The sequence below is a fragment of the Ambystoma mexicanum genome, chromosome 3p (assembly GCF_040938575.1).
Source record: "Ambystoma mexicanum isolate Mex_15411 chromosome 3p, UKY_AmexF1_1, whole genome shotgun sequence".
NCBI lineage: Eukaryota > Metazoa > Chordata > Amphibia > Caudata > Ambystomatidae > Ambystoma > Ambystoma mexicanum.
The window spans coordinates 615,927,000-615,951,186 of NC_090925.1; the positions used below are offsets into that span (position 1 = coordinate 615,927,000).

Sequence of the window (24,187 nt, forward strand, 5' to 3'; positions counted from 1 at the left end):
TGATTTCCCGACGCTGACCTGCTCCCATGTGGTTGGGGGACGGAAGCCGCTAGCTTATGCTGACCCTGGAGGTGGCTATATGAGGGAGGATCACATAGAGCGGGGGGGGGGACACCCTCCAGGGAGATGCCATGGCTTCATTGGGTGAGACATGGTATTCCCCATGTTCTAATGAAAATAACCCTCCCATATATAATATCCTCATTGCCTATTGTTATACACCCACTGATTCTCCCATGAAGAATAGGGAGATCGATCTCTCCAATTCCACCTACGATTCACCATTTAAGACTCTTGAAAATGTATATTCAAGTCTTCCGAACCAATTCCAAAACTTGGACTGCCTGTCCCAGAATGACCAAAGTACTGTGACGAAGAAGAATCGAGCAATGCAGAATGAGGAAAGCTCCAAGCACAGTGAACATTCTAGTGTTTATTCATACACTAAGTGAAGCAGAACATCAATGTCTGCTGCTGGCAGGAGAGAACAGCATCTCTCCGTGAGGCTGAGGATATCGAAGGGCGAATACCAGCGTGGGTGAACCAGACGGCTCATCAGCAAAGGAGAAGGCTGCAGAGTGAGGAAGACCTGCTGCAGGAACGCCAGAAGCCGGCGACGGACTCCTGGGCGTTGTCCCGAGAGGATAGTTCAGCGGCAACATGCTCGCCTTGGAAGCAAGACGACACGACACGAAGCAACACAGGTTTGATCCCCGGGTCCACGCTTAGAAATCTCTGGGTATTTAAGCGCATTATAAATACGCAACTAAGACAAACAACTACGCAACTAAAAACAAACAATTCCTGTAACAACGCCTCGATGCCCACAGGCTGTGTGAGCGCTTTAAAAATGCAAAATTATGTAGGTGATCATGAGCAGCGCTTTCCTTACCGGCGCCCGGAACGAATCAGATGCTGGAAGTGGAAGCCATGAGGCCAGAAGAAACGAGGCAGAAGCGGTCCCGAGAAGGAAGAAGATGAAAGCACTTCTCTGGTTGACCATGGGTGCCTATCGCAATGTTGCGAACGCCAGTGTGTCTTCCCTGGGCATGTCGGTGGGTATGCCGAATGCAAGTCAATGAACATCAAGCGAGAGAGAATGTACTTGAAATTAAAAGGGGAAACACATTGAAAATAAAACCCTTACAAGCAGATAGATGCACATTGTGCAAACAAAGGAAAACTCAGGACGGGATTATATATCCGGAGGACATATTCGCAAACAAAGTGTGTGTGCAACTATGGAAAAGTGTAGTAAGCCCATGTGAATAGAAGAAGCCGTCGCGGGAGAGTATAACCGGCAAACATCATAAGTGTATGAACATAAGAATTCCTGGCAGGAGAGTATATCACGCAACTAGAACTGTGTTGTCTAATAAGTGTAAAGAACTGTTTGACAAAGAGTCCAGAGAAGGAACATCAAGAAAAGATTTTATGAACTATATGTTCAAGAGAGATACAGTTGCAAGGTCAAGACACATTTTTACGCCAACATTGTTGTGGGCCAAGAAAGGCATAAGGAACTATTGAATGTGAACTTCAGATATATTGTTGTGAGCCAAGAAAGGTGCAAGGAACTGTTGAACGTGAATCTTCAGAGAACCAGGGAGAATCTAGGGGAATGGAAGCATCCTCTGGAGCAAGGTCCTATATCCTTGCAGAACTTTTATGTTGAAAGCCAGTTATTCTTCTTTTTGTTAACACTTTCCCAAACCTTCCAAAAGTAAAGACATTTCCAGTTTCACGATAGAGTTTAGTTCTAGTGTGAGGGTCAGAATAGAACATTGGACACTGAACAGTTTTTATTATGGACATTATGATGCAAACAAATCCTTAGTTTTGGTTCTGGTAGGCAATTCCTCATAGAGCAGGGTCGGAGAGGCATTTTCACAACCCCTTTTATTTTCAATAAACCTCTTTTACCAAAATCATGGCTGACTTATGTCCAAGTTTCATGCCTGACTTCTCACAGTATTAACCCCGGAAATATAAAAGACTATTTACTTACTGCAGTAATATTGTTAAAGAATATTTCACCCTCTCACGAATGCAAGTAAATTATAACTTACCTGCAAAGACTCCTGGTGTGAAGCTGTGTGGCTCCTGTGGCTTTTGGGCACAAGGCCCCACTCTTCCTAGGTATTGAACTGCTTAAGCTAGGGAAATCCCTTGTGAATTGGTTCCCTCACACACTGCATTATTTTACTTACCACCTGGGTTGATTCAGTTATTTGAATGCATTTTATGAACCTATGGTGAATGTGTACATTTTTTTGAGTATTGTGCGATAATATCACATGCTAGTTTCATTTTTCAGTGTGTGTAGAAGGCCTAGAGTAAATATTGTATTTTTATACATAGCTGTCTAAATTGAATTATTGTGTATTATATTGTGTGGATGCATTGAGGGCCCCTGACCCCACTTATTCTCTCTTGAGAATAGCCTTGTCTGCTCTGCACGTTTGCCTTGATTGGGTTTTGGCCAACCTCTCTGAGTTTCCTGTTCGCTATAACTAGGGTGGCCTCTTCTGGACCAAAGTGTTTGAATTGCTTCGGGGAATTGCTGGAGTATGGGTGGCTCCGTCCCCAGTGTTAGCACTGCTGCTTCACACACAAGAGCTGCCGAGGCAGGTTAGGTCCCTTTTAGGTCTGTTGCTACTCTTGGCCGATAGGAGGCTGGCTATGGTCTGTGGAAGGGCCGTTTTCCTGAATATAACCAATATAAGCAATGGAAGAATGATGTCGCTCATTCTCACAAACTGGAAACGGACTTTGGCGCACCCTTCCTCGAAACCTAAAGACATATAGGGGCCGTATATCGCTTAATTATTCATCATTAACTTTATTTCGGTTGATCAACCATAAAAGTAAACACAGATAAAAAGACAATACATTTCTCCAGCATGGGGTCTGGCATGGATTCACATGCTCATGAATATATTCCCCGTCGTCAGGCCGGGAATCCTCGGTAAAGACAAAATCAGTATCAGTTTCGTTTCTGATCTGTCTTTCTCAGTAGTAACCAATCACTGGTCTCTGGGTCATACTGCCCCTAGCCAATGACTGCCCTCTCCCTAAGCCCCACCTCTGGCAGCCATCTTCAGATTTTTACCGCACGGTCAAGTGTTGGGAGTCCTCATGTTTAGCTCTCGAGCTTTTGCTGCGTTTTTCGCTCTTTTTAAAGAGAATTTCTCATTTTTCGGTCAAATAGAGCCTCAAGCTCCACCGTCTCTACATCCGATTAACGGGGATCCATGTCGGATTTTTCTACGTCCCTCAAGGGTGAAGATTTCGTCGAGTTACGCTTCTTGGAGGATTCCAGAATTTTCTGCGGCCTACTTGAACATGGCCCAGGAGAAAGGAAGCTCGATGCCCGGAAAGTTGTTAAGGGTTTGCCCTGGGTGCCAGCTGCAGAATGTGTTCAAGGAGGACGAGCACTCGAAATGTCTCTACTGCCTTCATGAGGACAAAACGCACGTGGAGAAGGACTGTGCGTTTTGCGGGAACATGTCGGAATGGACCATCAGGGACCGACACCTTCGTCTCTCCAACTGCTGGAAGTAAAGAGCCCGTCAGGTGAGAAGAAGAAGTAGTCTGAGCGGTCTTCTAAGTCCTGTGAGGGTGCCCCGGCAACGGGGGCCCAAAAAAGGCAAAGCACCGTGGGCACCGGGAGTGCCGAACGGTCGGGCTCCTCGGCTGCCAGGCAGGGCGCACCCTCTCCGGCACCATCAACCACTAGCCAACGCTCTGGCTAAGGGAAGAGGAAGGCCGAGAACCCGGCGAAGCTTGTGGAGCGGCCCCGGTCGAGCTCGAAGGATCCGGCCGAGGGGGAGCGAGGCGGTGACCCTCCCCCCCAAGGTGAAGGCCACAGGCCCACACAAGGTGGTAAAGGCCTTGATTCACCCGGCCAAGGCCTCTATCGAGGAAGTCGCGACGGCCCTGGCGCAGCCTGTGGAGGCTACACCAGTGGAGGCTACACCAGTGGAGGCGACCTCGTGGCCCAGAGTCTCCCTGCCTCCGCGGAGGGAAGCCTCTTTCAGACCCATCGAAAAGACTCCCGTGAAGACCCCAGGTGGAAAAAGAGGGGGGGGGGGCGGTGGTCATTGTGGACACGGACACAGCATCTGAGGAGGAGCTGGTAGAAGTCTTAGAGGGCCTCGGCGAGGGCGTCGAAGAGGCCCGTCCCCACGGGAGGGACCCCGACGAAGGTGACGGCGGCACCGGCGAGGGTCCTAGTCACCTGTCGCTTCCGGAGCCGCAGGATAACTCGGCGGCCATTTTGTTGGCGATACCATCCTTATGTTCGGAGATAAGGACGAGACTACCCCTAACACCGACGGAGGATCCGGAACCAGGCTCGACGGAGTAGCCAGAGCCAGAACCACGCCCGGCGGGAAGCCCCCCGAACAAGAGAAGACGGATCCATTGAGCTCCCCCTTTTCAGCCCTCGCGGCCTGCTCAGCCTTTACCCAGGTCCCCCGTCCCTGGGGATGACGCGGCCACGATCGGTACCGATGACGACGACGACGACAGCGGTGATGACGGAACGGAACTCCCATCGCCCCCAGCCCGGGCCTCCCCACCCGACGAGATTGGATCTTTTCATGCAATGATCGCCAGGGCATCTGAGCTTTTTCAGCTCTGCCCCGAAGAGAAGAAGGAAGGTTTCCTTTACCAACGGCGCGAGACCAAGAGGAAGACAGTCCTCGCTGTGCCTCTGCTGGATGACATCTGGGACGAGGGTCTGACCCTTCTCAAGACCCCATCTATGACGCCTGCCAAGAGGGATCGGTATGAGAAGAAGTACCGGGTCCCCGACGCGGCCCCTTTGTGCCTCCAGGCGCAACCGACCCCTGACTCGGTCGTCTCAGCGGCAGCCAAGAAGAAAGCGGGGGGGGGGCGCATCAGACTCAACATCATCTTCTCCGCCAGACGGCGAAGGAAAGAAGCTGGACGCAATGGGACGATGAGTTATCTCGTTGGTGGCAACAACGATTAAGGCGGCCAATGCCCTCGCGATCGTGGCCCGCTACGACAGGGAGTTATGGTACAAGATCGCCCCCTGTTGGACTTCCTACCGGATGGTCAGAGGGCCGAGGCCCTGGAGATCTTGCAAGAAGGCAAAGTGGCGTCGGATCACGCCATATTGGTGGCAACGAACATTGCCGACACCGGTTTCCGCCAGCTAGGCAACAGCGTTTGCCTTAGACGATGAGGGTGGCTCAAGGCAACGGATTTCCGCCAGGACGTACAAGCCAAGGTTTTGGACCTGCCGTTCGATGGGAACAATCTGTTGGGAAAACGGTGGATGAGTCCCTCCAAGCCATCAAGACGGACACGGAGACAGCTAAGGCCCTAGGCGTTCTCCGGCAACAAAGGCCGTCCTTTCGGAGCACCGGAGGCAAGCAGGGTGCCTCCAAGGGATTCGGCGGTGGCTCCTCTACGTACCGCCTAGCGGCCCGCTCCTCGTCTCAGGAAGCCTATAGAGGACGAGGCAAGTCGGGTGGACCCTGCTGTCGTCGCCAGGGAGGGCAAGGCGTCCTCCAAGCAAGATTGAACAGACAGTGGTGTCGGGCCCCCACGAAGCACCCCGGTGGGAGGCCGGCTGGCGAAGTTCGTCAGCATGTGGGAGTCCATCTCCACCGACCGTTGGGTGCTGGACGCCCTGGCCCAGGGGCACGCCCTTGAATTTCTAAAAAAGTGCCCCCGCATTCCACCCGTGGCCAGGAAAGAAAATCACGTCCCTCAACTGCTTTTGGAGGTAAGGGCGATGCTCAAAAAAGGTGCCATCGAGCTCGTCCCGAAGAGGCTCCAGAGTATACTTAAGGTACCTCCTCGTGAAAAAGAAGACAGGCGGATGGCGCCCCATCCTGGACCTGCGACGACTGAACAAGTAAATCAAGGCACAGAAGTTCTGGATGGTCATCCTACAGCACGTGCTGGGACAGCTGGAGGAGGGCGATTTCCTGTCGTTGTCGGATTTGGAGGATGCGTACTTCCACATCCCCATTCTAAAAGGACACCGAAAGTTCTTCAGGTTTGTGGTCCAAGGACGGCATTACCAGTTCACGGGAACGGGAGGGCCCGTTCGGATTGAAGTTGGCACCCAGGGTGTTCACCAAGTGCCTCGCACCGGTGGCTGCGCCTGCAGGGGATCCACGTCTACCCCTACCTGGACGACTGGCTCATCCGAGCAAGGACAAGGGAGCTCGCCGTAGATCACACAGCGAAGACCGTCCAGCTGCTCACGGACCTGGGATTCTCCATCAACTTTCCCAAATCCCACCTGGTCCCGTCGCAAGTCGCACTGTTTCTGGGAGCCAAACTCGACACAGTGTCGCGTCTGGCCTCGCCGTCGGAGGAAAGGACGAAGGCCATCCTGGGCAAGGTGCAGCGTCTGCTGGCCACAGACGTGGCCAGGGTGAGGTCCATCAAGTCCCTCCTCGGGATGATGTCCTCTTGCATATATCTTGTGCGCCTGTGCAGGCTTCAGATGCGCCCTCTGCAAGAGTTCCTCGACGCCCACTGGATCCAAGCGACGGGCAGCTTCGAGGACAGGATCCTGCTCAATGAGACCTTCCGTTGAGCGATCCGGTGGTGGGGCACCCGCGCTCATCTGATGGCAGGCACAGACTTTCAGACCCCATCTCACCAGATAACGGTGACGACAGATGCCTCCCTGGAAGGGTGGGGAGCGCACACCGGAGAACTTCATGCCAGAGGCCTTTGGCTCCTGGAGGAGAAACCGCTTCACATCAACATCCTGGAGCTCCGTGCAGTGTTCTGGGCCCTCAGGTCCTTTCTCCCGTCCCTCAAGAGCAAGGTGGTGAGAATCTTCATCAACAACACCACCACGATGTTCTACATCCGGAAGCAGGGAGGAACCAGATCCCCAGCCCTCTCTAAGGAAGCCCAGGATCTGTGGCATTGGGCTGACGTACAAGGGATGTTTCTAGTGCCCTTTCATCTGGCAGGGATAAAGAACACCATCGCCTACTCACTCAGCAGGGAGCTGCGCTTGTGCCACGAGTGGGAACTACGTCAGGATCAAGTGGATCGACTCTTCCGACGATGGGGAAACTGCAGTTCGACCTGTTTGCGACGGCGACGAACTACAAGTGCCAGAGGTTCGCCAGCAGGTTCCCCCAGCCGAGGAGCATGGGCGATGCCTTCTCATTCCCCTGGGACGGCCTGTTCCTATATGCGTTCCCTCCGTTGCCGTTGCTGCTCAGACTCGTCAACCAGCTCAAGAGGTCCCAGTGCAGGATGATCCTCGTCGCACCAGCGTGGTCGAGGCAGATTTGGTTCCCGGACCTTCTGGACTTGTCAGCATCCCCACCAGTCAAGCTGCCGACAGACGCGGATCTTCTCTCCAGAGAAGGAGGCGCCATACTTCATCACGACCCAGAGTCGCTGAACTTGCAGGCCTGGCTCCTGCAGCACTAGAGTTTGGAGGGTACGATATCCCGGCTGACTGCAGAGAGGTCCTTGCAAAGGCCAGGGCGTCCTCAACTCTCAAGTGCTACAGACATAAGTGGAAGAGGTTCTCTGTCTGGTGCCGTGCACAGAAGATTAACCCTCTACGGATTACGGCCCCTCAAGTGCTGCCGTACCTACTGTCGCTGGCCAAGGCTGGACTGGCTCACGCCTCCATCAAGATACATCTGGCTGCGATCTCCCGATACACCAGAACCACAGGACAGGCGTCCTTGTGGTCCCATCGCCTGGTGAAGGAATTTATGAAGGGACTGTTCCGATCGTTCCCGCCGGTGAAGGCCCCTGACCCGGCGTGGGAGCTCCACGTGGTGCTGACCAGGGTCATGGGGACGCCATTCGAGCCCCTGCATTCGACACTGTTGAAGTTCCTGTCGTGGAAGACTGCGTTTCTTGTGGCCATCACCTCCGCACGACGAGTGGGAGAGATCCAGGCCCTATCCTGCAAGCCTCCATACTTGACTTTTCATGACACGAGGGTGGTGCTGAGGACGCACCCCTCCTTTATGCCCAAGGTGCCGTCGGACTTCCACCTCAACGAGCCTTTGGTGTTACCTGTTTTCTTCCCGTCACCTTCGTCACCGGCCGAGAGGACTTTGCACTCGCTGGATGTGGCTAGAGCGCTGAAGTTCTACGTGGACCGCACGAAGAGTTTTCGGAAGACATCACAGCTATTTGTGAACTTTGGGCCTGTGAACCAAGGGAAGGGGGACTCGAAGGCTTCCATTTCCAGATGGCTCTCCGGCTGCATCATGCACTGTCATCGGTCGGCAAACCGACCGTTGCCTGGCCGTCCGAGAACCCATTCGACCAGAGCTATCGCTGCTACCACGGCGTTCTTGTCTGGTGTGCCCCTGCTGGACATCTGCAGGGCTGCTACGTGGAGGTCGACGCACACCTTCGCGAGATTCTACTGTGTCAACCGGGGTTCCAGGGAGGAGTCCAGGGTCGGCCAAGCAGTGCTGCGCAACCTGTTCGCTTAAGGTGAACCTGGTGAGGAGGTAATAAATGCTTAATGTTGAGTTTTGATGTAATGCTTAATATTGAGCCTTTGCCACCTCCCGTGGTTGTGCATGTGTGTACTGCTATGTATTCGTATATTCATGAGCATGTGAATTCATGCCAGACCCCGTGCTGGAGAAGGAACAAGTTACTTACCTGTAACTGTTGTTCTCCAGCATGGGTCTGGCATGGATTCACATGCGAACACTCCCTCCTACTCCTCTGCGGCTCTTTACTTGGTCATACTGCCACTTTGTGTGCTACCAAATCTGAAGATGGCTGCCAGAGGTGGGGCTTAGGGAGAGGGCAGTCATTGGCTGGGGGCAGTATGACCCAGAGACCTGTGATTGGTTATTAGTAGAAAGACAGATCAGAAACGAAACTGATACTGATTTTTTCTTTACCGAGGATTCCCGGCCTGACAACGGGGAATATATTCATGAGCATGTGAATCCATGCCAGACCCATGCTGGAGAACAACAGTTACAGGTAAGTAACTTGTTCCTCATGGTAAAAACAAGGTCAAACCTAGCAAAACCATCCTAATGAATTTGACATATCTGCAGAATACATTAACTTAGCTTACTTATTGTCAAATGGCAACAGGGACACTGGGGGTCCAATAGTTAACCCAATTCTACGGTCTGAATCTGTATAACCTCATTCTATTCTTGGCTGTATTCCATTGTATACATTTGTCGGATGAGCTGGGTTGGAATATACAGGTTGGGGGTTGAAGTGTGCTGAATTGTCTTTTCGTTTTATATTAAGATTGAAAAACTAATAAAAACAGTTTAAATAAACTAAAAACACTGGGGTGGCCTCCTAAAATCTATCCACTAGGCCAGATTCTAGAAATCCATCTTAACATAACCCACTTCCCATTCCTGTGAGTGGTGCTTCTCTGAAGGGGTGTGGAGCCTACCCAGGCCTCTCCCACATGAAGCTGCTTAGGTGACTAGTCAACTGGACTCCAAGTTGGTCCGGCGACTCTTCACTCCTTCTTGCTTGGGCAGGGACCTGTAGGCAGCATCTCGTCTGAGTTTTGCCTCTGCCCGATGAGTTACTCTGTTCTCGCTCCCATGGTTGCTCCTGACTGTTCGGCTGTTCATTAGCAGTGCCTGGCTGCACTCTCCTAGTACACATTAGAGGCTTGGATGCCGCATCTGGTGGTCTTTCTCCCTGACTGGCCACACCTCCTGTGGGCGCTTCTGTGCAGTTGAATTCGCTTCACAGAGACTTTTTTCACTGCCAAGGGTTGTTTGAAGATCCGTCTTCCTGTGTTTTTTCCCTGCGCCTCATCCTTCTAAGGTAGAGGAAAGATTCAATTGGCTGGTCCCTAGGTGCTTCCTCAACTACTATGCCTCTCAAACAAGGCTAGGAAAGATGGACTAGCTATTTCTCCAGCATGGGGTCTGGCATGGATTCACATGCTCATGAATATTCCCCGTCGTCAGGCTGGGAATCCTCGGTAAAGAAAAAACCAGTATCAGTTTCGTTTCTGATCTGTCTTTCGTAGTAATAACCAATCACTGGTCTCTGCGTCATACTGACCACAGCCAATGACTGCCCTCTACCTAAGCACCGCCTCTGGCAGCCATCTTCAGATTTTTACCGCACGTTCATGTGTTGGGATCCTCGTGCTATTGCTCTCGAGCGTTAGTGCTATTTTTTCGCGCTTTTTCACAAAAACTCGATTCTTTCGGTCAAAAGAGCCTCAAGCTCCACCGATCCTACATCCGATCAACGGGGACCCGTGTCGGATTCGTCTGCGCCCCTCAAGGGTGAAGATTTCGTCGAGCTACACTTCGGAGGACTCCAGAAGCTTCTCAGGCCCGGTCTCGGAGATGGCCCAGGAGAAGGGAAGCTCGACGCCCGGAAAGCTGTTCAGGGTCTGCCCTGGATGCCAGCTGCAGAACGTCTTTAAGGAGGACGAACACTCTTTCTGCCTTTACTGCCTTCATGAGGACAAGACGCACGTGGAGAAGGACTGTGCGTTTTGCGGCAACATGTCGGAACGGACCATGAAGGACCGCCATCAACGTCTCGCCAACTGGCTGGAGGGTAAGAGCCCGTCTGGCGAGAAGAAGAAATCCGAGCGGTCTTCTAAGACCTTTGAGGGCGCCCCGGCGACGGGGGCCCAACATAAGGCTAAGCACCGCGAGTCCGCTGGCACCGGGAGCGCCGAACGGTCGGGCTCTACGGGCGCCAGGCAGGGCGCACCCTCCCCGGCACCATCAACCACGAGCCAACGCTCTGGGTCGGGTAAGAGGAAGGCCGAGCACCCGACGAAGCTCCTGGAGAGGCCCCGGTCGAGCTCTAAGGCAGAGGAGGAGCGTGGCAGTGCCCCCTCCCTCAAGGATAAGGCGGTGAGCGCACCTAAGGTGGTGAAGGCCTTGATCCATCCGACCAAGCCCTCTATCGAAACGGTCGCGGCGGCCCTGGCTCAGCCTGTGGAGGCTGCGCCAGTGGTGGCGACCTCGGGGCCCAGAATCTCCCTGCCTCCTCAGAGGGAGTCTTCTTTTGTGCCCATCGATAGGACCCCCGTGAAACCCTCCGTGGGGAAGAAGAAGGGGGGGCAGGGCGTCATCGTAGATTCGGCCTCAACCTCAGAAGAGGAGCTGATCGAGGTCTTAAGCCACGGCCTAGGCGTGGAAGAAGGCCAGCCCGTCGGAATGGACCCCGACGCAGGTGACGACGACGACGACATCGTCGAGGATACCGACGGGGCCCCTGCTCGCCCGTCGGATTCCCCTCTGCCAGCGCCGCAAGACAACTCGGCGGCCATTTTGTTGGCCATACAGTCCTTATGCTCCGAGATAAGGACGAGACTACCGTTACCGACGGAGGAACCTCTCCCGTCGGGGGATCCAGAACCGGGACCTTCTGGTGTTCCCCCTACCAAGAAAAGAAGGATCCATCCACCACCTCCTTTTCAACCGTCGCGCCCCGTCCAGCCCTCCTCCCCGTCCACCCGAGGGGATGATACGGGGACTGACACGGCAGCGACGGGTACGGACGACGAGGCATACGACGAGGATATTCCGTCGTCGCCTCCCGCCAGGGCTTCTCCGCCCGACGAGATCGGATCTTTCCACTCCATGATCTCCAGGGCTTCCGAGCTTTTCCAACTCTGCCCTGAGGAGAAGAAAAAGGAAGGCTTCCTTTATCAGCGGCGCGAGGCCAAGAGGAAGACGGTCCTCGCAGTGCCTCTGTTGGACGACATTTGGGATGAGGGCCTTTCCCTCCTCAAGAACCCTTCCACGACGCCAGCTAGAAGAGACCGGTACGAGAAAAAGTACCGGGTCCCGGACACGGCCCCCCTGTGCCTCCGGGCGCAGCCTACCCCGGATTCCGTCGTCTCCGCGGCAGCCAGGAAGAAAGCGGGGGGGGGTGCGGCCTCCACATCGACTTCCCCGCCGGACGGCGAGGGAAAGAAATTGGATGCTATGGGACGTAGAGTCATCTCGTCGGCAGCGACTACGATTAAAGCGGCCAACGCCTTGGCTATCGTGGCTCGCTACGACAGGGAGCTCTGGTACAAGATAGCTCCCCTGCTGGATTTTCTGCCGGACGACAAGAGGGCGGAGGCCCTGGAGATCCTGCAGGAAGGTGAGGTGGCCTCGGACCACGCCATCACCGTGGCGACGGACATCGCCGACACTGGGTTCCGCCAGCTGGGCAACGGCGTTTGCCTTAGACGTCGTGGATGGCTCAAAGCTACGGACTTCCGGCAGGACGTCCAGACCAGAGTCCTGGACATGCCCTTCGACGGGAACAACCTGTTTGGGAAGACAGTGGACGATTCCCTTCAGGCCATCAAGGCGGATACTGAGACGGCCCGGGCCCTCGGAGTTCTGCAGCAACGTCGGACGCCCTTTCGGAGCAGCGGAGGCAAGGGCGCCTCCAGAGGTTCCGGCGGCGGTTTCGCTTCCTACCGTCAAGCGGCCCGCTCGTCGTCGCAAGAGGCCTACAGAGGACGAGGCAAGTCTAGCGGACCCCGCCGTCGTCGCCCAGGAGGTCAAGGCGGCAAGGCCGCGTCCAAGCAGGATTGAACCGGCTGTGGGGTCGGGCCCCCACCGGAGCACCCCGGTGGGAGGCCGGCTGGCGGGCTTCGTCAGCGTGTGGGAGTCCATCTCCACCGACCGTTGGGTGCTGGACGCCCTGGCCCGGGGCCACGCGCTCGAGTTTCAAAGAAGGTGCCCGCGCGTCCCCCCCGTGGTCAGGAAAGAACTTCACGTCCCTCAACTTCTCCTGGAGGTAAAGGCGATGCTCAGGAAGGGCGCCATCGAAATCGTCCCAAAGAGGCTTCGGGGCTCCGGAGTTTACTCGAGATACTTCCTCGTGAAGAAGAAGACGGGAGGATGGCGCCCCATCCTAGACCTCCGACGTCTGAACAAGTTCATCAAGGCGCAGAAGTTCCGGATGGTCACCCTCCAGCACGTCCTGGGCCAGCTGGAGGAAGGGGATTTCCTATCGTCGTTGGATTTGGAGGATGCCTACTTCCACATTCCCATCCTAAAGGGGCACCGAAAATTCCTCAGGTTCGTGGTCCAAGGGCGTCATTACCAGTTCAGAGCCCTCCCCTTCGGACTACGGTCGGCACCCAGGGTATTCACCAAGTGCCTCGCACCGGTGGCGGCGCAGCTGCGCCGCGAGGGGATCCACGTCTACCCCTACCTGGACGACTGGCTCATCCGCGCCAAGACGAGGGAGCTCGCCGTGGTTCACACGGCAAGGACCGTCCAACTCCTCACGGACCTGGGATTCTTCGTGAACTACGCCAAATCCCACCTGGTGCCCGCGCAAGTCGCACTGTTTCTGGGAGCGAGGCTCGACACAGTGTCCCTTCTGGCCTCCCCGTCGGAGGAGAGGACCAGGACCATCTTGGGCAAGGTGCAACGGATGTTGGTGGCCGACGCGGCCAAAGTGAGGTCCATCAAGTCCCTCCTCGGGATGATGTCTTCCTGCATCTACCTCATTCCCATGTGCAGGCTCCGGATGCGCCCGTTGCAAGAATTCCTGGATGCGCGCTGGATCCAGACGACGGGCAGCTTCGAGGAAAGGATCAAGCTCGACGAGAACTTCCGACGAGCGATACGGTGGTGGGGCACCCGCGCGCATCTGACGGCGGGCATGGACTTCCAGACCCCAGCCCACCAGGAGACTGTGACTACGGATGCCTCCCTGGAAGGGTGGGGAGCGCACACCGAAAATCTGCACGCAAAGGGACTCTGGCTCCCGACGGAGAAGTCCCTGCATATCAACGTCCTGGAGCTGCGTGCAGTGTTTTGGGCCCTCAGGTCTTTCCTTCCGTCCCTCAAGGGCAAGGTGGTGAGGATCTTCACCGACAACACCACCACCATGTTTTACATCAGGAAACAGGGCGGAACCAGGTCCCCAGCGCTGTCCAAGGAGGCGCAGGACCTGTGGCATTGGGCCGTCGCCCAAAGGATTTTTCTGGTGCCGTTTCATCTGGCAGGGATAAAAAACACCATCGCCGACTCACTCAGCAGGGAGCTGCGCTCGTGCCACGAGTGGGAACTACGGCAGGATCTGGTGGATCGCCTCTTCCGACGGTGGGGCACACCCCAGATCGACCTGTTCGCGACGGCGACGAACACCAAGTGCCGGAGGTTCGCCAGCAGGTTTTCCCAGACGAGGAGCATGGGCGATGCTTTCTCGTTCCCCTGGGAGGGCCTGTTCCTCTACGCGTTCCCTCCCTTGCCTCTGCTAATCCGGCTAGTCAACCTGCTCAAGAGGTCACGGTGCAGGATGATCCTCGTCGCACCCTCGTGGCCGAGGCAGATATGGTTCCCGGACCTTCTGGACTTGTCAGCGTCCCCGCCGATCAAGCTGCCGGCGGACGCGGATCTACTCTCCAGGGAAGGAGGCGCCATCCTCCACCACGACCCGAAGTCGCTGAACTTGCAGGCCTGGCTCCTGCAGCGCTAGAGTTTGGAGGATACGACATACCGGCCGACTGCAGAGAGGTTCTTGCAAAGGCCAGGGCGTCCTCGACTCTTAAATGCTACGGACACAAATGGAAGAGGTTCTCTGTCTGGTGCCACGCACAGAAGATTAACCCTCTACGGATTACGGCTCCCCAAGTACTGCCGTACCTGCTGACGCTGGCCAAAGCTGGCCTGGCACACGCGTCCATCAAGATTCATCTTGCTGCGATCTCCCGATACACCAGAACCACGGGGCGGACGTCCTTGTGGTCTCATCGCCTGGTGAAAGAGTTCATGAAGGGACTGTTCAGATCGTTCCCGCCGGTGAAGGCTCCGGCCCCGGCGTGGGAGCTCAACGTGGTGCTGACCAAGCTCATGGGACCTCCGTTCGAGCCTCTGCACTCGGCTCCGTTGAAGTTTCTATTGTGGAAAACTGCTTTTCTTGTGGCCATCACCTCCGCACGACGAGTGGGAGAGATCCAGGCCCTTTCCTGCAAGGCCCCGTACTTGACTTTCCACGACACGAGGGTAGTGCTCAGGACGCACCCCTCCTTCATGCCCAAGGTACCGTCGGACTTCCATCTCAACGAACCCTTGGTGTTGCCTGTATTCTTCCCGTCGCCTTCGTCGCCGGCTGAGAGGACTTTGCACTCGCTGGATGTAGCTAGAGCGCTGAAGTTCTACGTGGACCGCACGAAGTGTTTTCGGAAGACGTCACAACTCTTTGTGAACTTTGGACCTGTCAATCAGGGGAAGGCTCTCTCGAAGGCTTCCATTTCCAGATGGCTCTCCGGCTGTATCATGTACTGTCATCGGTTGGCAAACTGACCTCTGCCCGGCCGTCCGAGAGCCCATTCCACCAGAGCGATCGCAGCTACCACGGCGTTCCTTTCTGGTGTGCCCCTGCTGGACATATGCAGGGCTGCTACGTGGAGGTCGACGCACACCTTCACGAAGTTCTACTGCGTCGATCGGGATTCCAGGGAGGAGTCCAGGGTCGGCCAAGCAGTGCTGCGCAACCTGTTCGCCTGAGGTGAGCCTGGTGAGGAGGTAAGTTGCTTAATGTTGAGTTTGATGCTATGCTTAATGTTGAGCCTTTGCCACCTCCCGTGGTTGTGCATGTGTATACTGCTATGTATTCTTTATTCATGAGCATGTGAATCCATGCCAGACCCCATGCTGGAGAAGGAACAAGTTACTTACCTGTAACTGTTGTTCTCCAGCATGGGTCTGGCATGGATTCACATGCGAACCTTCCCGCCTACCCCTCTGCGGCTCTTCACTTGGTCATACTGCCACTTCACGTGCTTCCAAATCTGAAGATGGCTGCCAGAGGTGGTGCTTAGGTAGAGGGCAGTCATTGGCTGTGGTCAGTATGACGCAGAGACCAGTGATTGGTTATTACTACGAAAGACAGATCAGAAACGAAACTGATACTGGTTTTTTCTTTACCGAGGATTCCCAGCCTGACGACGGGGAATATTCATGAGCATGTGAATCCATGCCAGACCCATGCTGGAGAACAACAGTTACAGGTAAGTAACTTGTTCCTTCTGGGTTACGCTGATGCCTGTGCAGTCAGGGCTATTACTAAGCACACTCTGTCCAGGTGGATCATCCTCTGAATCCCTGAATGTCGCGATCTGGCTGGGTAGGATGTGCTTGATGGTCTCGGGGCTCATTCACCAAGAGGCATGGGTACCACCTCTTCCCTACTGAGGCGGTGTCTCAGCCTTGACCATCTTTCAGGGGGCTTTGCTGCACACATTTGCCAAGTGTTACTGTATGGTTTCCCTATCGGGAAGGATGCATGCTTTGTCTGAGCGGTCCTGCAGAGTTTTCTGGTGCAGGTGGCAGTTTCTTGCTGTCCTGCCCAACTATATATCTGTACTGCTAGGGGAGTCTATCCAAGATGAGGAACCTGTGGAAGTTGGAATCCATAAGAATAACAAATTACTCGCCTCTCAGTAATGTACCTTCTGATGGATTGTTCCTTCCTCAACGCCCTTCTATCCTGTCTGTCTCAGCAGATAGCTCGTCCGCCTCCTGTGTTCTGCATTCCCTCAGGTGCTGAGTGCTAGGGGAAAAGGCGTAACAGAGGTCATTGGATGATACAACTCCATATAAAATGGCCCGGGCCTCATTCTGGTGTCCAGAAATGCAAAGACTCGGGGTGGAGCTGACGTAGAGCCACACTGCTGGCTAAACATGTTTTCAAAGTCATCTCCCACTTGAGAGATAATATCTAAGAGGAGGATTCTATGGGAGGAAGGACCAATCCATCAGAAATAACATTGCAAAACGTAAGAAATTGGTTCTTTGTGGCCCAACTGCCACCATTGAAGCACTATTGTGCTGCTTTTATTGTCTGTCAATTGATACCCTTTAAGCGACTTGATAGGAATGTTTTTTCAATTACATTACCTTTTGTTATTTCTTTTTTCAACAGCTGTGGCAGATGCTGCTATGGGGCAAACTCAGGCTGTCTTTTCCACAGAGGCCTCAACTCCTATTCAGCAGCTGTACCACCAGGGTGTCCAGTATGATGTCATAACATTGGAGGAGTAACAGCAGAATGTGTACAAAGGCAGCTTGGAAGGACTACAGTTTTTATTAAGTTGTTTATGTTGACAAGATGCTTGTCGGTTTCGAGCAGCAAAACCTTACACTCTGCACTTTATTGATCATGCCAAATGTGTTCTTTGAGCTGAGAAGTAATGTCATTAGCTGTTACCATGAGGGAGAGAAACAGGAATATCATCATTTTAATCATCGGCCTGTAAAAGTGTATGCTGTTATCACTAATTATCGACAGCATGATTTCCTGTTGCCTGATGTCATTATGCAGCGACTGAGTTGCTTATCATGCTGTGAACACAGCATTCTTCATCACCAAACCTTATGCTACTGTCTGTGCTACAGCGTGGGTACGAATTTAGTGTTACTAGAAGATGATGTGAAGACTGTTTGCAGGAGAAAACTACTAGCACTGGCTGGGTGTTGAAATGACGCAAGAATCATTGGGTAGAGTTAAAATCTAAGAATATTCCAGATGGTTAGCTCATGATGTGAGACGTACACAGATACTGTCAATGACTGTAACCTATAGTACAATGTAGTTGGAGGGTGCATTGTATCCTGTAAATGTTTTGTGAAGCATTCTGGTGAAATTAATGGACATGTTCTCAGTTTTCTGGGAACTGTAAGACCCTTTGAAGCACTGGGTGCACAGACTTTCTGAAAGTGTTCTAAGGAGTGTAGCACATGAAGTATTGTGTGGCTGTAAACAGGCTAATGTTGGAAGAATGTCACACCATTGGAAGAGGAGACTATTGCTAGCTGTACGTACTTCATGGCCAGACAGGGTTGGATAGGAATGGATCCTCGCTATGTTTAAGGAACCAGAATAACATGGAACGTACTGAGACAACTGTATGAGAATTGAAGAATCGTCTAAATCATTGAGTATATGTGGGACTCAATTGTCGCAGAAAATAGTGTATTATCAGTTATGTTGGACATGAATGGAACCTTGAAATGTTCTAGCAGGCGTCCGTATATCTGAGGGGTATTGAGCATGAATAGAATGTTTCTCACCATGCAGCACCACATTAAGCACCCAGTAGCTGAGGAATGCTGATTCGATCCGGAGAGTTGGAGCACTAATACACTTATATTCCTTCAAGTAAGGTTGCGCAAGAAACATTTATTGCTGAAGTATTGTTTTATTCTGGGAAGGGGAATATAAACAGATGTTGGATCCCAAAGCAGGCTTGTAATGGTCTGACATCTAATTTACTGCTAGAACAGGTGGATGCTGTTAAATCTTGCCAACGGTTTGGGCTGGGAGGAAGTTGAGTGCCACAAGCACAAGATTTGTTGGGTACTACAAGAACTATGAGAATCTGATGGGTACTAGAAATATTTCGGCAGGTTCAGTATAAAAGTAAAGTTTGAGTGTTGTGGGGATCCCAGAACTATTCCTCGAGGTAGTCGATACAGGAGGAATTGGGCAGTAGAGTGCAACAGGAAATGTTGGCCGATTAAAGATTCCCATATGCACCATTGTAAGAAGCATCGGATTCAATGAGCTTTAGGTGATATTCTGAGAGATTGTGAGGTGCATTTTAAAGTAACAATTGCAATATTCCGGAAGATTGGAGTATCACCAGAAGAGTTGAATAAAGATGGATCTAATGATTCATGGGGTTTCAAGGGATGAGAAGAGTTAGCTGCTCTTCAACCTAGATCTGGGGTGAACAGATTCTGAACATGACTCCATGTCACTCGTATGTGGCCAACAGCACTGCATAATATTTTTCTCATTTGCCTGAAGTATGTGTTCTCTTGAACAAATCAGTCTCAACACAGCCACGAGAATCAAAATGGCTAAAGAGATGTATTTTTATATTGCTAGTTGGACACCTGATTGTACATTGAGATATTTTCTTTATAAATATAGGAAGTCCGACACTTGATTGTACACTTATATATATGTATGTATGTATATATTAAATCTTAATGATGAATGCATCATTGAGAAAAGATATAATATATTTTGTAACAGAAAATGAATTAATGGATTCAAAGGTTCATAAAAGCTACACAGTTTCTCTCAATGAAATTGTGATGAAAACCTACTGTCTCTGTGTTTGTGTTTTTGAGGTGCAATGGGTGATTTTACGAAGGGGAGAGTCTGACATTGCCGTGTTTTCCTATTGTCATGCATATTATCTTCAGAGCAACATGCTTTCTGTACTTGACCTTGCTCAAGGGTGAATATCAGAACACCTTTTAGCTTTTTTAGTTTTGTCATTCTTTGATATCATTTGACATCTGTTGAGATCAGACACCAGTCATAAAGTCGACACCAACCATAATGTTTGACATTTTAATAACCGTTTACTCTAATGTTTTTAAATCTTACTCATTCTTAGTTGGATATTCTAATATATTCTAAATATTAGAGCAATTCCATTCATCACAAACGGTTGATTTGTTTTTGCCTTTCTTAACTTTGTGACCCACTGCAATCCAACAGTTTTGTCTTCACTTGTTTCTTTTTCGTTAGGCATCTTTTATATTTTTCGGAGACTCTACTTTTTCAAGTACTGCCTTCGTTAAGAAACTTGAACTCACATGAATTAAGTGTCCACTGCAAGTTTGAGCCTTTTAGTCCATGGCTACTGTACCAAGTTCTGAGGAAGGCATATCTTGCAAACATTCATTTCATGTCTCGTTTCAGTGTGTGAATGGCTAATTTTGTATGGAGCTACAAAAGTGCAACTCTGCGATCTCCTTTATGTGGCTGTAAACATACATTGTTGCAGTGTGATTGTTGCTACGTAAGAGAAACCTTGCATAGTTGCCGATGCATGCAAAATCAGGTGTTCAAAAAGGGCAAATCCCTATTAAGAACATTGTCTCCAAGCACTGTTGCCAGGGTTTAGGTACATCCACTTCACTTGGGTCACAGGCGTTCCTTTGAGTACACAAGTATTTCCAAGGGGTAGGAGGGCAGAGCAGCCCAAACATAACTTTCTGGGGTGTGAAGGATAGTACAAAGGTACAGAAACATTTTTTTTAAAAACAATAAAAAAGTTGCCCACACAATATATTCTTATAAAATTATAATGTTTATATTAAGGTAAAAGCGGAAAAATCAGTACAGTTAAGGAAATCTTTACAAGATACATTTGTAAACTAAGCAACAACAGTGGGTCTTTAAGCATTCTTGTCATTTCTCGAAAAACTTTCAGATAATCAAAGGAACATTTAGATGGTAAGTAAAGGTGTTCCTATCTTTTCAGAAAGTTAGGGAAAAGGCAGTTCAGTGGAAGTAAAGGGGGACAAAGACAGTAGTTGAGGCCTTGTATAGGGAAAATATCATACACGTGGCAATCCCAATGTTGAGGTCAGATCTGGGGGATGACAGACTTTCACACCCAAAGAGGGGAGCCTCAGATGAGGATCAAGGTGATGGAAAAAGCCCCCAGCAGTGCCAGATGAGATCAGGGGTCAGAGACCCCCAAAGGCTTCAACGGTGGTGCACCAGTGCATAGGGAGTCTGTAGTATCCTGGGAGGGAAGATTGTTTAAAGTGTACTGCCAACTGCCCAGGATCTGAGTCTTTAGTACAGGCCGTAGGTGTCTGGTTTGGTTCTCACCAGAGATGCTCAGTTCCTATAACTTTCATGGTCTCAGGGTGGGCCTCAGATTATTGAATATTCATCCTTGAGACCACACAGGAGAGAGGAGCCAGCAACTCCCGAGTCTTTGGGTTGAAGGTCACGTGATAGTCTGCAATAATGGTTGCCAAGGTTGCTTGCCAGGTGTCAGCAGATGAATACATTAGATCCAGCCATCGCACGAACAGCCGGATATCTGCAGCAAAGAGACTCATGTTTCTGAGTCAGGCGATGAAGATATGTCCAGGAGCTTCAGGGAGACGGGGCATTTAGGTAGGTGAGCGGATCCAGCTGTCATTGGAGGGAAGGAGCGCTGCAGTTTGATCCTTCTTGGTCACTGCAGATGCAGAGCTTTTCCATTGAATTCCTTGGAGCACTTACGATGCTGGTTCTTACCATCAATATTTCATTTTGCACCTTTGCTTCCAATAACATTTATGAAACCCCCAGCTATTTGAAGCGGCTTGAACCCTGTACTGACGTTTGGAGGTAAGTAAAGTCTTTTTGCTTTACTTCCCTTTCTCAAAGGACCTATTTTGGGTGCAGGGTCATCTGATAAGATTATCAGTTCAGGGGGACCCTGTCCGTTGAGCAAGATTTCTACATGTATTTATTTCATTTGTTACACGCCCAGACCCTTGGGTATCACAGCGAGGTTACAGACAGCTTGTGAAATATCTTATACCGTGGTACAATACAACAATTGGTATGACAGTAGTGCAGATGAATCCAGGAACAGTGTAATTGCATATTTAACAAACAAAGTAATTCCAACTAGGTTCTGCATGGTTCAAAGCTAGTCATTTGGTTGGTAAGACGAATCTGTCTGGATAGGTGAGGGTGGGAGGGGTCAGTATTGGTTAAACAACTAAGCACACATAATCTTACGGTGAAGTGCTGCAGGCATACTTAGAATTCCATTTTCCTTTTTTTTTAAATAACATTTTTGTTACCTTTGTGATGTGTGTATGATGGGCTGCTAGCAGCGAACTAAGTTCTACTGTTTTGGATTTTATTTGGTATTTATATAGTGCCTTGAGCCAAGGCGCTGTACATAAGATCATTAAAAAAGTACAATCAAAATGGGAAACGCAAGTAACATTTGGCAGTCAGCCTTGTCAATCAGAATGGAGAAGGTAGGACTTCAGTGATGCACAAAACCGAGAGTATGAGCAAATGGAGTGAAAAGAAATTGGGAGGGCATTCCAATGCAAGGGAGCCAGCAAAGAAACGGAAACGTGACTGAGCACAAGGACGACGAACGGCCGCAAGGAGAAATCAAGAACAAGAGCAGAGAGAACAGGATAGAGTATAGTATCAGACAAGGAAGGAAAGATAGATGGGTGCAAGACCGTAAAGAGATGTAAAGACAAGACAGAGAAAGTTACATTTGAGTCAGGACTGAAATGGGAGCCAACCGAGAGTAAGAAGAGACAAGGCAATAGTCACAGGGGGGCAAGAAGATAGAGAAGACGAACAAAGGTATTGAAAACAGATTTCAAAGAGGCAAGATGAGTGAGAGGAGGCCAAAAAGGGATGCAGAACAATAGAAGAGTTGTGATAAAATTAGTGAGGAACTCAGAAGTTTAGTTGCATGAAAGGACGAGCTTTACGAATGTTATGTAGGTGAAAGCAACAGGCACGCGAGGATAGAGAAATATGTGATACTTAAAAGATAGATTAGAATCTACATAAAGTACCAGGTTGTGAGCCGTGGGAAAGATAGGAAGCAGAGAAGGAGGAAACCAAATAAAAAGAGGTGGGAGAGGAGATGGGATTGTGTTAGCCTGAAAGAAAAGTACCTCCGTTTTAGCAGCATTTAGTACAAGGACATTTTCTGACATCCAGGAGTTGATGGCTAATAGGCATGATGAAAGTTTGTTATGGACTTCAGGAGTGAAGGATGATAAAGACAGAAAAAGCTGAATTATCTTCTGTATAGAAGAGGTGAGATAATATCAGCCAAAGGAGAGGTATAAAGAGAGAAAAGAAAAAGACCAAGAACCGAGCCTTGTGGGACACTGTGAACAAGTGGGAGTGTGCCAGACGACCCTGCCCAAGAGACCGAGAATATCCTTTGCGACAGGTATGACCTAAACCACGAAACAGACCCAGAAAAACCCAAACGCAGAAAGAGGTTTTTTTGGTGTACTTACATGCATGTTTATTTTGTATCGCCTGCTGCCTATTTGACTACTATATACTCAATGGATGTGCTGTGTGGTTTTCATCCCATTCTTTCACACGCGTGTTCTTTGGCCTTCTTCCTGCCTTCTCAGGTCTGGAAATGCAATACAAGGAAATATAAGGCATGCATGTTGCAGGATCCTCATAAATTTGAGTGCAAAGTGAGGGTCTGTGTCAAAAATGGGGGGGTTGGGATTGTCTCTTTTGAATCCATATTCCAGCCAGGGGATGTCTTTTGCTGAGCAGACGTGGGGCTTGTGGCTGTCCCTGAATGGACAGCCCTTACCTGTTTGAATGGTACAGATATTTGCCATTGGTGGATTGGGGCAGTCCCAGCCAGAATTTGGGATACAAAGAGCCATTTCTCAGATTTACCCCAAAAAATAGATGTCCACGCTGAAAACTCAGAAGACTGCTGTTGAGGATAACCAGCATTGCCAAAGCCAAGTCCCGGTGAAGCCCTACCTCTCTTGCTGTGATCCTTGGAAACCCTTGTCAGTGCTTCATCCTTTGGAATACCATGAAAATAATTATCCCTTTGCACCACCTGTAGATTGATTCAAGCACCTAAGAAGCGCTACAGCTCTAGATCCATATGAGGGGCGCTTTACAGGTATTAACATTAGCTGAAACTCCTATTCTGGTCTTGTGCCTCTTCGTCAAAACTTTTATCACGCCACTTGAGTTCTGCATTTGAATTCAATACATTGTATAATCAACAGTATAACCAACAGTGCTTTTGGGATTTTCATGTATCTTGTACTTTGAGTTTAGGACATCAATGAGTTTAGAACAGTCTATTACTAGTTAGCCTCTTTTCATCTCTCCACTACCTCGTATCTAGCTAGACATGCTATCTTCATTGATCGCACCTCTTTGCTAGTGATTAATCTCAGTATTTGCATTTGCACTTTAAATACCAGTTGCACTGAAGTTACTGATTTTATGGTTGCACTTTACACTCTGATGTGATTATTGCTTGTTTTTGATTTAGTGTTTGTAACCATGTTGAATGATTCTTTGTCTTGTGCATTATATTAATTATACTTTTTCTGTGATTTGTTAATTTTTTTTACCAATAAAACGCTTCGACAATTATGGTGTAGGAAGGCTGAACATTGAGTAACGCCATCATAGGGTTGTGTACCCATGAGGTATGAATTAATTTATTATCGATTTTGCAATTATCAATCAGAGCCCAATGGCTCATATTACCAATACTTTGTTTTTCTGATCCGGGCCATCCTGTAGGCTGTCTAGCCCTCTGCCAAGGCATCTCTGCTGCACCGGCCACCGTACTGAGCTGGAGTTTGGGACTCAGTGGGTCAATGACTTGTGGCTGAAGACTATCCTTCTTTTCTAT

At 50.5% G+C, this 24,187-nt stretch overlaps 1 protein-coding gene across 3 annotated transcripts in view; it reads left to right on the forward strand.

Moving 5' to 3' along the window:
* Window positions 1-19,090, forward strand: part of ZNF335 (zinc finger protein 335) — a 1,126,934-nt gene extending 1,107,844 nt beyond the window's left edge. For all 3 annotated transcript variants that reach the window (XM_069651371.1, XM_069651372.1, XM_069651373.1), the window contains one exon: window positions 16,900-19,090. In XM_069651371.1, coding sequence (XP_069507472.1) covers window positions 16,900-17,018 — 119 coding nt within the window. In that variant the 3' untranslated portion in view covers window positions 17,019-19,090. The remainder of the gene's footprint in view (window positions 1-16,899) is intronic.
* The last annotated feature ends 5,097 nt before the right edge of the window (window positions 19,091-24,187 follow it).